Source organism: Oncorhynchus keta, unplaced genomic scaffold, assembly GCF_023373465.1.
Source record: "Oncorhynchus keta strain PuntledgeMale-10-30-2019 unplaced genomic scaffold, Oket_V2 Un_contig_6644_pilon_pilon, whole genome shotgun sequence".
NCBI classification, from domain to species: Eukaryota; Metazoa; Chordata; class Actinopteri; order Salmoniformes; family Salmonidae; genus Oncorhynchus; species Oncorhynchus keta.
Window position 1 is genome coordinate 1 of NW_026288976.1, and position 11,404 is coordinate 11,404.

General features: G+C 44.2%; 1 protein-coding gene and 1 long non-coding RNA gene across 2 annotated transcripts; both read right to left on the reverse strand.

Moving 5' to 3' along the window:
* Positions 1-2,619: 2,619 nt before the first annotated feature.
* On the reverse strand, positions 2,620-3,469 carry LOC127926035 (uncharacterized). The gene is made up of 3 exons (XR_008123154.1): positions 3,391-3,469; positions 2,865-2,983; positions 2,620-2,823 (listed from the first exon to the last, which is right to left on the reverse strand). It is a non-coding gene; the product is annotated as an uncharacterized LOC127926035 (long non-coding RNA).
* Positions 3,470-6,332: 2,863 nt separating this feature from the next.
* Positions 6,333-9,367, reverse strand: LOC127926036 (uncharacterized). The gene is made up of 6 exons (XM_052511301.1): positions 8,289-9,367; positions 8,046-8,198; positions 7,772-7,864; positions 7,147-7,424; positions 6,844-7,015; positions 6,333-6,544 (listed from the first exon to the last, which is right to left on the reverse strand). The coding sequence occupies exons 1-6, from the start codon at positions 8,350-8,352 to the stop codon at positions 6,333-6,335; spliced, it is 972 nt and encodes a 323-aa protein (XP_052367261.1). The 5' UTR covers positions 8,353-9,367.
* Between the last annotated feature and the right edge of the window lie 2,037 nt (positions 9,368-11,404).

Genomic DNA, 11,404 nt, shown 5'->3' on the forward strand with positions numbered 1-11,404 from the left:
GTTAATGTCATACCATCTACTGTCTATCCACAGGTTAAGTGTCGTAACATCTACTGTCTATCCACAGGTTAAATGTCGTAACATCTACTGTCTATCCACAGATTAACTGTTATAACATCTACTGTACGTAGGTAAACTGAGAGAATATACAATATTTGGCTTGTGTCAAAAAGTGATTGATTACCTTTTTATGTGTCACGTGGTTATGCCCATTTATATACATCCTGTCCGGATGTTCTCACGCTATGGAAGTTTACATACATTTAGTTTGGAGTCAGTAAAACTCGTTTGTCAACCACTCTACAAATTTCTTGTTAACAAACTATAGTTTTGGCAAGTCGGTTAGGACATCTGCTTTATTCATGACACAAGTAATTTTTCCAACAATTGTTTCACAGATTATTTCACTTATAATTCACTGTTTCACAATTCCAGTGGGTCAGAAGTTTACATACACTAAGTTGACTGTGCCTTTAAACAGCTTGGAAAATTACAGAAAATTATGTCATGTGGTTTTATTAGCTACTGATGGCTAATTGACATAATTTGAGTCAGTTGAGGTTATTCTGTGGATGTATTTCTAAGGCCTACCTTCAAACTCCAGTGACTCTTTGCTTGACATCATGGGAAGATCAAAATAAATCAGCTAACACCTCAGAAAAAAAGTTAATCTCCCACAAGTCTGGTTCATCCTTGGGAGATATTTCAAATGTCTGAACGCATTCAGGTTCATCTGTACAAACAATTGTACTCAAGTATAAACACCATGTGACCACACAATGGCCATACAGCTCAGAAGGAGGTGCATTCTGTCTCCTAGAGATGAACATATTTTGGTGTAGAAAGTGTGAATCAATCCCAGAACAGCAAAGGACCTTGTGAAGATGTTGAGAAACGGGTACAAAAGTATCTATATCTACAGTAAAACGAGTCCTATATCGACATAACCTGAAAGCCGCTCAGCAAGGAAGAAGCCACTGCTCAAAAACCGCCATAAAAAGCCAGCCTACGGTTTGCAACTGCACATGGGGACAAATGTCGTACTTTTGGAGAAATGTCCTCTGGTCCGATGAAACAAAAATAAAACTGTACAACATAGTCTTCTGTAACAAGCAATACATATTAAATATGTTCACATACATCCATGACTGAATGGTTTCACAACCTTTAAAGGTTTTGTAAGTATCGTTGTAAGGCACGTTCTAACAGGCCTCATTTAGCAGTCTGAATTCATCTAGAGACACCAAACATCAACATTTAGAGAAGCTTGGAGATTATTCCGCAAGTAAGGGGCAAAGAGCTGATTTATCTAACTCTTTACAGACCAAAGGAATTTCCAGAGCTAGAAATCCCTGAGACTGTGTATGATAACTGTGACCCGTATGTCTAATGGTTATTGTATATGTTAGCTACAGAGGAGTTTACAGTATGTCAAAGAGCTTTATAAAGGCAAAGAGAGCAATGAATTGACCGACATACCCCAAGGGGGAGAGAGAGACAGTGATTTCATTCATTGAAGGTAAATCACCATACACCTAGAATTGGTCTCGGAGACATGTTTTCTGCAGTTTTCTGTGGTTTATCTGTGTTAGACTTGTCAGAGGACAGTTACTTATACTCAGACAGACCAACCCCGGAAAATACTTTTTAATTTCACAGGCTCCCTAAACAGCAGCTCCATAAGTTCACTACAACAAATTCCCAACTGTTTCAAATGTTCAAACTCAGGCCTCCCATTCACTACATAAATTCCCAAATGTTTCACATATTCTTTCAGTTCAACAAGGTCACTACACCTCAATCAACATGACATTTTATTGCAAACATATGCTTTACTTCAAAGGAACAGCTGCACTATCATGTTACATAAGCACTCGCTCGATAGCGTGAGAACATCCAGACAGGATGTACATAAATGGGCAAAACCACGTGACACATAAAATAGATCATCAATCACTTTTGACACATGCCGAATACTGTATTCTCTCTAAAGTGGTCAGTGTGATTGTCCAGAAATATTGTTAGTAAGATATACTAAGTGTTTGCACATTTTTCAGTATAGCGGTTGAGTCCTAAAGCAAAGATAAAACATGAAACTGTTCAATCATTTACATATTACCTGAATGTTATCCTCTTTCTGTTAACTGAAGTTTACATTTTCATTCTGTCATGAATTTTTAACTCCATTTTGAAGGGAACAAAACTACAGACGTTACATCCGACTAACATGCTGCTAACACTTAGTACATCTGGGATGTGTTCATTAGTGTACAAAATAACAAAGTGTTTTGCAATGGTACATTTGTTTTACTTCCATTGTATAAATGATTTTGATAAAAAAAATATGTATTCATATTTTTTGTGTTTATATATAAATGTTCCATGAGCGACATGTTTGGTGTCTGATAATTGTGTTCTCTTCAGGTGAAATCATTACTAGTGAATCCAGAACAATCCGTTTCAGGTTATTATAAAACCACAATGATTTTGTATTTTTTTTAGGACATCTCCCTCTGCAAAGTTGGTAGCTAAGGTGAACTGTGGTATGAACAACACAGAGTTAGACTGGCCTCTCTCTCAGAACCTAGAGAGATGTGTTAATAGAGCAGTAGTCTCTTACCTTGGGGTGGTCAGTGTTATTATAGATCAGTAGTCTCTTACCTTGGGGTGGTCAGTGTTATTATAGAGCAGTAGTCTCTTACCTTGGGGTGGTCAGTATTATTCTATAGCAGTAGTATCTTACCTTGGGGTGGTCAGTGTTATTATAGAGCAGTAGTCTCTTACCTTGGGGTGGTCAGTGTTATTAGAGCAGTAGTCTCTTACCTTGGGGTGGTCAGTGTTATTATAGAGCAGGAGTCTCTTACCTTGGGGTGGTCAGTGTTATTATAGAGCAGTAGTCTCTTACCTTGGGGTGGTCAGTGTTATTAGAGCAGTAGTCTCTTACCTTGGGGTGGTCAGTGTTATTAGAGCAGTAGTCTCTTACCTTGGGGTGGTCAGTATTATTCTATAGCAGTAGTCTCTTACCTTGGGGTGGTCAGTGTTATTTATAGCAGTAGTCTCTTACCTTGGGGTGGTCAGTGTTATTATATAGCAGTAGACTCTTACCTTAGGGTGGTCAGTGTTATTATATAGCAGTAGTCTCTTACCTTGGGGTGGTCAGTGTTATTATATAGCAGTAGTTTCTTACCTTGGGGTGGTCAGTGTTATTATATAGCAGTAGTCTCTTACCTTGGGGTGGTCAGTGTTATTATATAGCAGTAGTCTCTTACCTTGGGGTGGTCAGTGTTATTATATAGCAGTAGTCCTCTTACCTTGGGGTGGTCAGTGTTATTAGAGCAGTAGTCTCTTACTTAGGGTGGTCAGTGTTATTATATAGCAGTAGTCTCTTACCTTGGGGTGGTCAGTGTTATTAGAGCAGTAGTCTCTTACCTTGGGGTGGTCAGTGTTATTAGAGCAGTAGTCTCTTACCTTGGGGGTGGTCAGTGTTGTGCCATCAACCCATTTCCAGGTCTTCTCAGTAACATAGTCAGTCAGACCATTCCAGGCTTCAGGGACTGAGTAAAACTCATTGAAGAATGTCTTTGTGACAGAAAACAACATTGTTAATATAAAGTCTCCACTGTTATTCTCTCTCTCTCTCTCTTTTACCTGTTAATCTTTGCTGCTCTATGATCACCAGATCTGCTCCTCTGCTCAGACAGTCCTGTCTGGCGTAATCCCAGGTGTTCTTCACAGTGGAGATGTAGAAAGTAGAATGTAGTAACAGCTGCCTTCAAACCTCATCCATCCATTAGAGCAACAGGTTTTCTCTGTTGAAAAAATACAACACAATAAATAAATACAATTACTTGGGTCTATCCAAAAGTGTTACCTAAAGGTTGTATACTGTTTAGGATTGTCATTTTGATGAGGATTGACATCAAAAGGAATACCAGTTCAGTTCTTATTCCGATAGTTGTCTCTCTCCCTTTCTAACTGGTCTCTCTCTTTAGTCATGTTAATTTTTTATGAGTCTCCGATGCTTCTGTTATCTGCATAGGATGGATACATGGTGAAAACATCATTTGTTACTGCTACTGGTCTTGGTGGCTGGAGTGGCTGGAGTCTTTGACAATGTTTAGGCCTTCCTTTGACACCGCCTGGTGTAGAGCTCCTGGATGGCAGGCAGCTTAGCCCCGGTGCTGTACTGGGCCGTATGCACTACCATCTGTAGTGCCTTGCGGTCGGAGGTCAAGCGGTTGCCATATCAGTTAGTGATGCAACCAGTTACTAGGATGCAACATAGTTACTAGGTAAAAACAACAGGTGAGTAGTTCTAATCACCAGCACTTCTTACAACTAGGTGATAAGCAATGAATTTGGACACCAACTCATAGTCGACAGACAGGCCTATGGTCCCAGCCATTAAAACACACAGCAGCCCCAGACACACTGCAAAAACTGTGAAGGGTCTCTTCCCTGAGCTTCTCAGGCTCTGTAGACACATCAAATAAACTGTTGTGTGTGTGTGTGTGTGTGTGTGTGTGTGTGTGTGTGTGTGTGTGTGTGTGTGTGTGTGTGTGTGTGTGTGTGTGTGTGTGTGTGTGTGTGTGTGTGTGTGTGTGTGTGTGTGTGTGTGTGTGTGTGTGTGTGTTACCTGAGTGCTGGTCTCCTGGTCCATTATTAGGAGCAGTGTCTGCTGTCTCTTTCTCTCTTGGTGCTGGTCTCACCGTCTCTCAGGGTGTCTGCACTGGACGTAGATATCCACAATCCCTCTCCTTCATCTCACCTCTGTCAAACTTGACCTTATTGGTCATATCTGGCTCAGCATAGATGGCTTCAGACATCTCCAACAACATACTGTGTTTTCTGTCTAACAGGTGTACGTTAAGTCTATCCAGGTTCATGTGACATCGTTACCTCTGCCCTGTGTCTGTTCCTGTTCCTTACTGTAGGTGGCACTGTTTTCAGCAGCTCCAGGATAACAATGGCAGCAACTAGAGGTTGATTGCGTTGTACCTTTTTTGAGACAGTACATTCAGTCAATCGGCCTTCTCTATTAGAGCTAAAATATGATGGAATGCAATGCTCACGGACTAGAGAAGCTGCACTCATTATTGTACTTTTTACATTTCAATTGAAAACAAGCCTCAAATCTATCCAAAACCTGTACATGAGTTATCTGTGGTTCCTCATTATAGTGTGTTGTTGTTAGAATGACATATTATTGGATGTAATGTATTTGTATGTTGTATTGTTTTAGTGTGTATTTGTATTTAGATGATGGCTGTGTAAAGGCCCTTACATGCCCAGGGACTATGGGTGTAAATTATCTTTTGGCTAACCCTGGCACATTTACATGGATGTAATATTGATGCTGATTAATGTGCACTGTCCCCTATAAAAACATGACCACATGACTTCCCCCACCTTAGCTTCTAATGGAAAAATGGTTGTTTCCCACAGTGCACATCCCACAGTGTATTATGACTGAGTTCCCACAGTGTATTATGACTGAGTTCCCACAGTGTATTATGACTGAGTTCCCACAGTGTATTATGACTGGTTCCAGTGTATTATGACTGAGTTCCCACAGTGTATTATGTCAGAGTTCCCACAGTGTATTATGTCAGAGTTCCCACAGTGTATTATGACAGAGTTCCCCAGTGTGTTATGACAAGGTTCCCACATTGTATTTTGACAAGTTCCCACAGTAATTATGACAGAGTTCCACAGTGTATTATGACAGAGTTCCCACAGTGTATTATGACAGAGTTCCCACAGTGTATTATGACAGAGTTCCCACAGTGTATTATGACAAGAGTTCCCACAGTGTATTATGACAGAGTTCCCACAGTGTATTATGACAGAGTTCCCACAGTGTATTATGACAAGAGTTCCCCAGTGTATTATGACAGTTCCCACAGTGTATTATGACAGAGTTCCCCAGTGTATTATGACAGAGTTCATTACACATTTCCACCCTGTTTTTGTACAAGCATAACATATACATACCGGTAATGTCTGATGACTTGACTCTCTTTGCAATGATTCTACTGTTCCACATGACATCTACCTACATGAACTATTATACAACTCTACAGCTCTACTCTATTCCACAGGAGGAGAGAAAGCATCACACAGATCTTAGATACAGGGACAGAGTCAGGTGGCCCTCCAGTAGATGCAGTACTAACTACAGGTACAGCTGTAGTGTTGGTGACAGAGGCCTGTGCTGTAGAGCTCACAACCACCCCCACAGGAGTCCTTTGAGCCCAGACACACACCCACGTTGCCTGCCCTGTCAACTACCACTAGCTCTACCTTCTTTTGAACAGCAGGTGGCGCTGTACTCAATCCGTGTCACGTTCTCGCCCCCCGGTGCCCACCTCTGTAGAAGTGTTCAGGGTCCCGTTGCCCTGGCGCAGGAGTGACTCGGTCGTGCCAGTCCCGTTGGCACCGTCGGTCAGGTTGGCAGAGAGCTGCCAGTTAGAGCACTTCCAGTCAGCCGGGCAGTTGGACGAGACGCTGACCACCCCACACTGGGGAGGCTGAAATCTGTCATCTGGAGGAGAGACAGAGAGGGAGCGATAGAATCTTAGTCAGACAACTGAAGTAGTGGTGGTGGTAGAACCATCTCTGACCTGTAAGCTGTTAGCATTCTTATCAGGGCCATGAGGAGAGGATATGAGGAAGGAGGCCAGACCCATTTTAGAGTTTTGGAACATGACCCTTACCTTGCTGACAACAGAGAGACGCAGGATGGCGTAGTTCAAGTCTGCTGCTCCAGCGGACTCTGCCTCGATGGTCAGGGTGACGCCCGTTCCCGATGGGTGCTGGCGGGCGCCGTGAGAGTCACCGTACCGTTGGCCCGCTCCTCTCCGGTCACAATGGAGACACTGGTGGGGAAGGAGGAAGTGAAGCCGCGGTCGTTCGTGGCTCGGACGGTAAAAGCTCCTCCTGTTCCGTTGGCCATTGCCACAGTGAAGGGGACAGAGATGGTAGAACCGGGTTCTAGAGTACTGTCAGCCTGGACCTGGGGAGAGAAGAACTTCACTTTTTAACAATACGACAGTGTTCAAAATACCATCCTATTCCTTGTAGTGCACTGCTTTTCATCAGAACCCAACGGAAAAGGGTGCCATTTCAGAGTTCTACAAGACTGACCATAACAGAGATGCTGGAAGTCTTTATCTGAGTGGAGGCCTGTCTCTGGAAGAGGCTAGGTGATGATTTGGTGGTGGCGCTATTGCTCTCTCCCCTCAGACGCACCACAAACTCCCCCTGTGGGACTCTGGCCACGGTAACCAGGAAGTCCCCGCCGCCTAGAGATTGCAGGGTTCCGTTGACTTCTGACCCTGACCCCAAGGCCTCGACCAGGGCCACCGCCGTCACAGTGACAGAGTCACCCCCCGTCACAGACACCAGCAGGGTTATGTTATCGCCTGGGAGGGGGGAGGGGGGGTAGGAGAGACCGGGTGGTGAAGGGAGACATGGAGGAAGAGGAGAGAAGGGGAGGAGAGTGAGGTGAACAGAGGAAAAGAGAGAGTAAGAATGAGAGAGGGTAACGGAGCGAGGGAGAAAACGAGGTAGAAACAGAGAGGTAAGGTGAAGTAGAGAGGAAGAGGAAGTTATTATTTTCTTTTACATTATTTGAAACTACTCTGCTGTGATGCTTTGACTAAACTACTCTGCTGTGATGCTTTGACTAAACTACTCTGCTGTGATGCTATGGAAGATGAAGATGAAAAAGCCGGTACTGAAGATGGTTTCATCTGTTATTTATTGTTACCTGTGAGAGGACGGCCCTCTTTGAGGCCAAAGTCTCCATGAGCACCGCCGAAAGCCTCCACGAAATGGTAGCCGAAATTAACAGAACTCTGACCTGAAACACACGCACATTAGATAATGATTATTTAAACAATTCTTACATAGAGAAGAAAGATAGATATCTAAATGTTGTGATGAGGAGGGGAAGTCCAGACAATGGACTATGTCTGAAACGGAACCCTATTCCATACAATCACTACTGTTGACCAGGGATCAGGGCTCGCCACTGTACTGACCTATGACCTTCAGTGAGTAAGACTCTAGGGAGTTAAGACTGATTTCCCATAATCCTGTGTTGTTGTGTGTGGTCAGAGAGACGCGGTGTAGGTTCCCTACAGTCTGGATGGTCCCCAGAGGACCGCTGGCCTCACTGTTACTCTGAGACACACCTAGAGGGAGGAGAGGGACATCTGGTTATCAAACCTTTACCTGGACAGGTGACGTGTACAATAACTCACAACTGGCTGTCACACACACACCTGAAGGGCTGGTGAGAGTGAAGGAGAGGGATCCTCCTGTGATGTAAGCATTCAGGTTTCTCATAGACTCGTCTACTGTAAAGGAGAAATTCTCTGCCTTTCCTGGGCTCCTTACCTCCTGTAGAACAGTCACCTGCAGGAGGAGGAGGAGGAGGAGGAGTTAATAGACAATACATTAGATATGTTAACAGCACAGTAACCTGGAGGAGGAGGAGGAGGAGGAGAAGGAGGAGTTAACAGACAATACATTAGATATGTTAACAACACAGTAACCTGGAGGAGGAGGAGGAGGAGGAGAAGGAGGAGTTAACAGACAATACATTAGATATGTTAACAACACAGTAACTTGGAGGAGGAGGAGGAGGAGTTAATAAATCAAATCAAATTCAAATCAAATCAAATTTTATTTGTCACTTACACATGGTTAGCAGATGTTAATGCGAGTGTAGCGAAATGCTTGTGCTTCTAGTTCCGACAATGCAGTGATAACCAACAAGTAATCTAACTAACAATTCCAAAACTACTGTCTTATACACAGTGTAAGGGGATAAGGAATATGTACATAAGGATATGAATGAGTGATGGTACAGAGCAGCATACAGTAGATGGTATCGAGTACAGTATATACATATGAGATGAGTATGTAGACAAAGTAAACAAAGTGGCATAGTTAAAGTGGCTAGTGACATAAGAATGCAGTCGATGATCTAGAGTACAGTATATACATATGCATATGAGATGAATAATGTAGGGTAAGTAACATTATATAAGGTAGCATTGTTTAAAGTGGCTAGTGATATATTTACATAATTTCCCATCAATTCCCATTATTAAAGTGGCTGGAGTTGGGTCAGTGTCAATGACAGTGTGTTGGCAGCAGCCACTCAATGTTAGTGGTGGCTGTTTAACAGTCTGATGGCCTTGAGATAGAAGCTGTTTTTCAGTCTCTAATAGACAATATATTAGATATGTTAACAACACAGTAACTTGGAGGAGGAGGAGGAGGAGGAGTTAATAGACAATACATTAGATATGTTAACAACACAGTAACCTGGAGGAGGAGGAGGAGGAGGAGGAGGAGGAGGAGTTAATAGACAATACATTAGATATGTTAACAACACAGTAACCTGGAGGAGGAGGAGGAGGAGGAGGAGGAGGAGGAGTTAATAGACAATACATTAGATATGTTAACAACACAGTAACCTGGAGGAGGAGGAGGAGGAGTTAACAGACAATACATTAGATATGTTAACAACACAGTAACTTGGAGGAGGAGGAGGAGGAGGAGGAGTTAATAGACAATATATTAGATATGTTAACAACACAGTAACCTGGAGGAGGAGGAGGAGGAGGAGGAGGAGGAGGAGGAGGAGGAGTTAATAGACAATATATTAGATATGTTAACAACACAGTAACTTGGAGGAGGAGGAGGAGTTAATAGACAATACATTAGATATGTTAACAACACAGTAACCTGGAGGAGGAGGAGGAGGAGGAGGAGGAGGAGGAGGAGGAGGAGGAGGAGTTAACAGACAATACATTAGATATGTTAACAACACAGTAACTTGGAGGAGGAGGAGGAGGAGTTAATAGACAATACATTAGATATGTTAACAACACAGTAACCTGGAGGAGGAGGAGGAGAGGAGAAGGAGGAGTTAATAGACAATACATTAGATATGTTAACAACACAGTAACCTGGAGGAGGAGGATGAGGAGGAGGAGGGGTTAACAGACAATACATTTACATTACATTTAAGTCATTTAGCAGACGCTCTTATCCAGAGCGACTTACAAATTGGTGCATTCACCTTATGACATCCAGTGGAACAGTAGTGCATCTAAACAGCTCCGTAGGCAAGCACCATGGTCTTGTAGCGGATGCGACTTCAACTGGAAGCCAGTGGAGGAGAGCGGAGGAGCGGGGTGACGTGAGAACTTGGGAAGGTTGAACACCAGACGGGCTGCGGCGTTCTGGATGAGTTGTAGGGGTTTAATGGCACAGGCAGGAGCCCAGCCAACAGCGAGTTGCAGTAATCCAGACGGGGAATGACAAGTGCCTGGATTAGGACCTGCGCCGCTTCCTGTGTAGGGCAGGGTCGTACTCTGCGGACGTTGTAGAGCATGAACCTACAGGAACGGGGCCCACCGCCTTGATGTTAGTTACGACAGGGTGTTGTCCAGGATCACGCCAAGGTTCTTAGCGCTCTGGGAGGACACAATGGAGTTGTCAACCGTGATGGCGAGATCATGAGCAGGCAGTGCTTACGGAGAAGAGCAGCTCCGTCTTGCCGAGGATTCAGCTTGAGGTGGTGATCCGTCATCCACACTGATATGTCTACCAGACATGCAGAGATGCGATTCGCCACCTGGTCATCAGAAGGGGGAAAGGAGAAGATTAATTGTGTGTCGTCTGCATAGCAATGATAGGAGAGACCATGTGAGGTTATGACAGAGCCAAGTGACTTGGTGTATAGCGAGAATAGGAGAGGGCCTAGAACAGAGCCCTGGGGGACGCCAGTGGTGAGAGCGCGTGGTGAGGAGACAGATTCTCGCACGCCACCTGGTAGGAGCGACCTGTCAGGTAGGACGCAACTCAACGTGGGCCGCGCCGGAGATGCCCAACTCGGAGAGGGTGGAGAGGAGGATCTGATGGTTCACAGTATCGAAGGCAGCCGATAGGTCTAGAAGGATGAGAGCAGAGAGAGAGAGTTAGCTTTAGCAGTGCGGAGCGCCTCCGTGATACAGAGAAGAGCAGTCTCAGTTGAATGACTAGTCTTGAAACCTGACTGATTTGGATCAAGAAGAGTCATTCTGAGAGAGATAGCGGAGAGCTGGCCAAGGACGGCACGTCTCAAGAGTTTTGGAGAGAAAAGAAGAAGGGATACTGGTCTGTGGAGTTGTTGACATCGGAGGGATCGAGTGTAGGTTTTTTCAGAAGGGTGCAACTCTGCTTCTCTGAAGACGGAAGGGACGTAGCCAGCGGTCAGGGATGAGTTGATGAGCGAGGTGAGGTAAGGGAGAAGGTCTCCGGAAATGGTCTGGAGAAGAGAGGAGGGGATAGGGTCAAGCGGGCAGGTTGTTGGGCGGCCGGCCGTCACAAGACGCAAGATTTC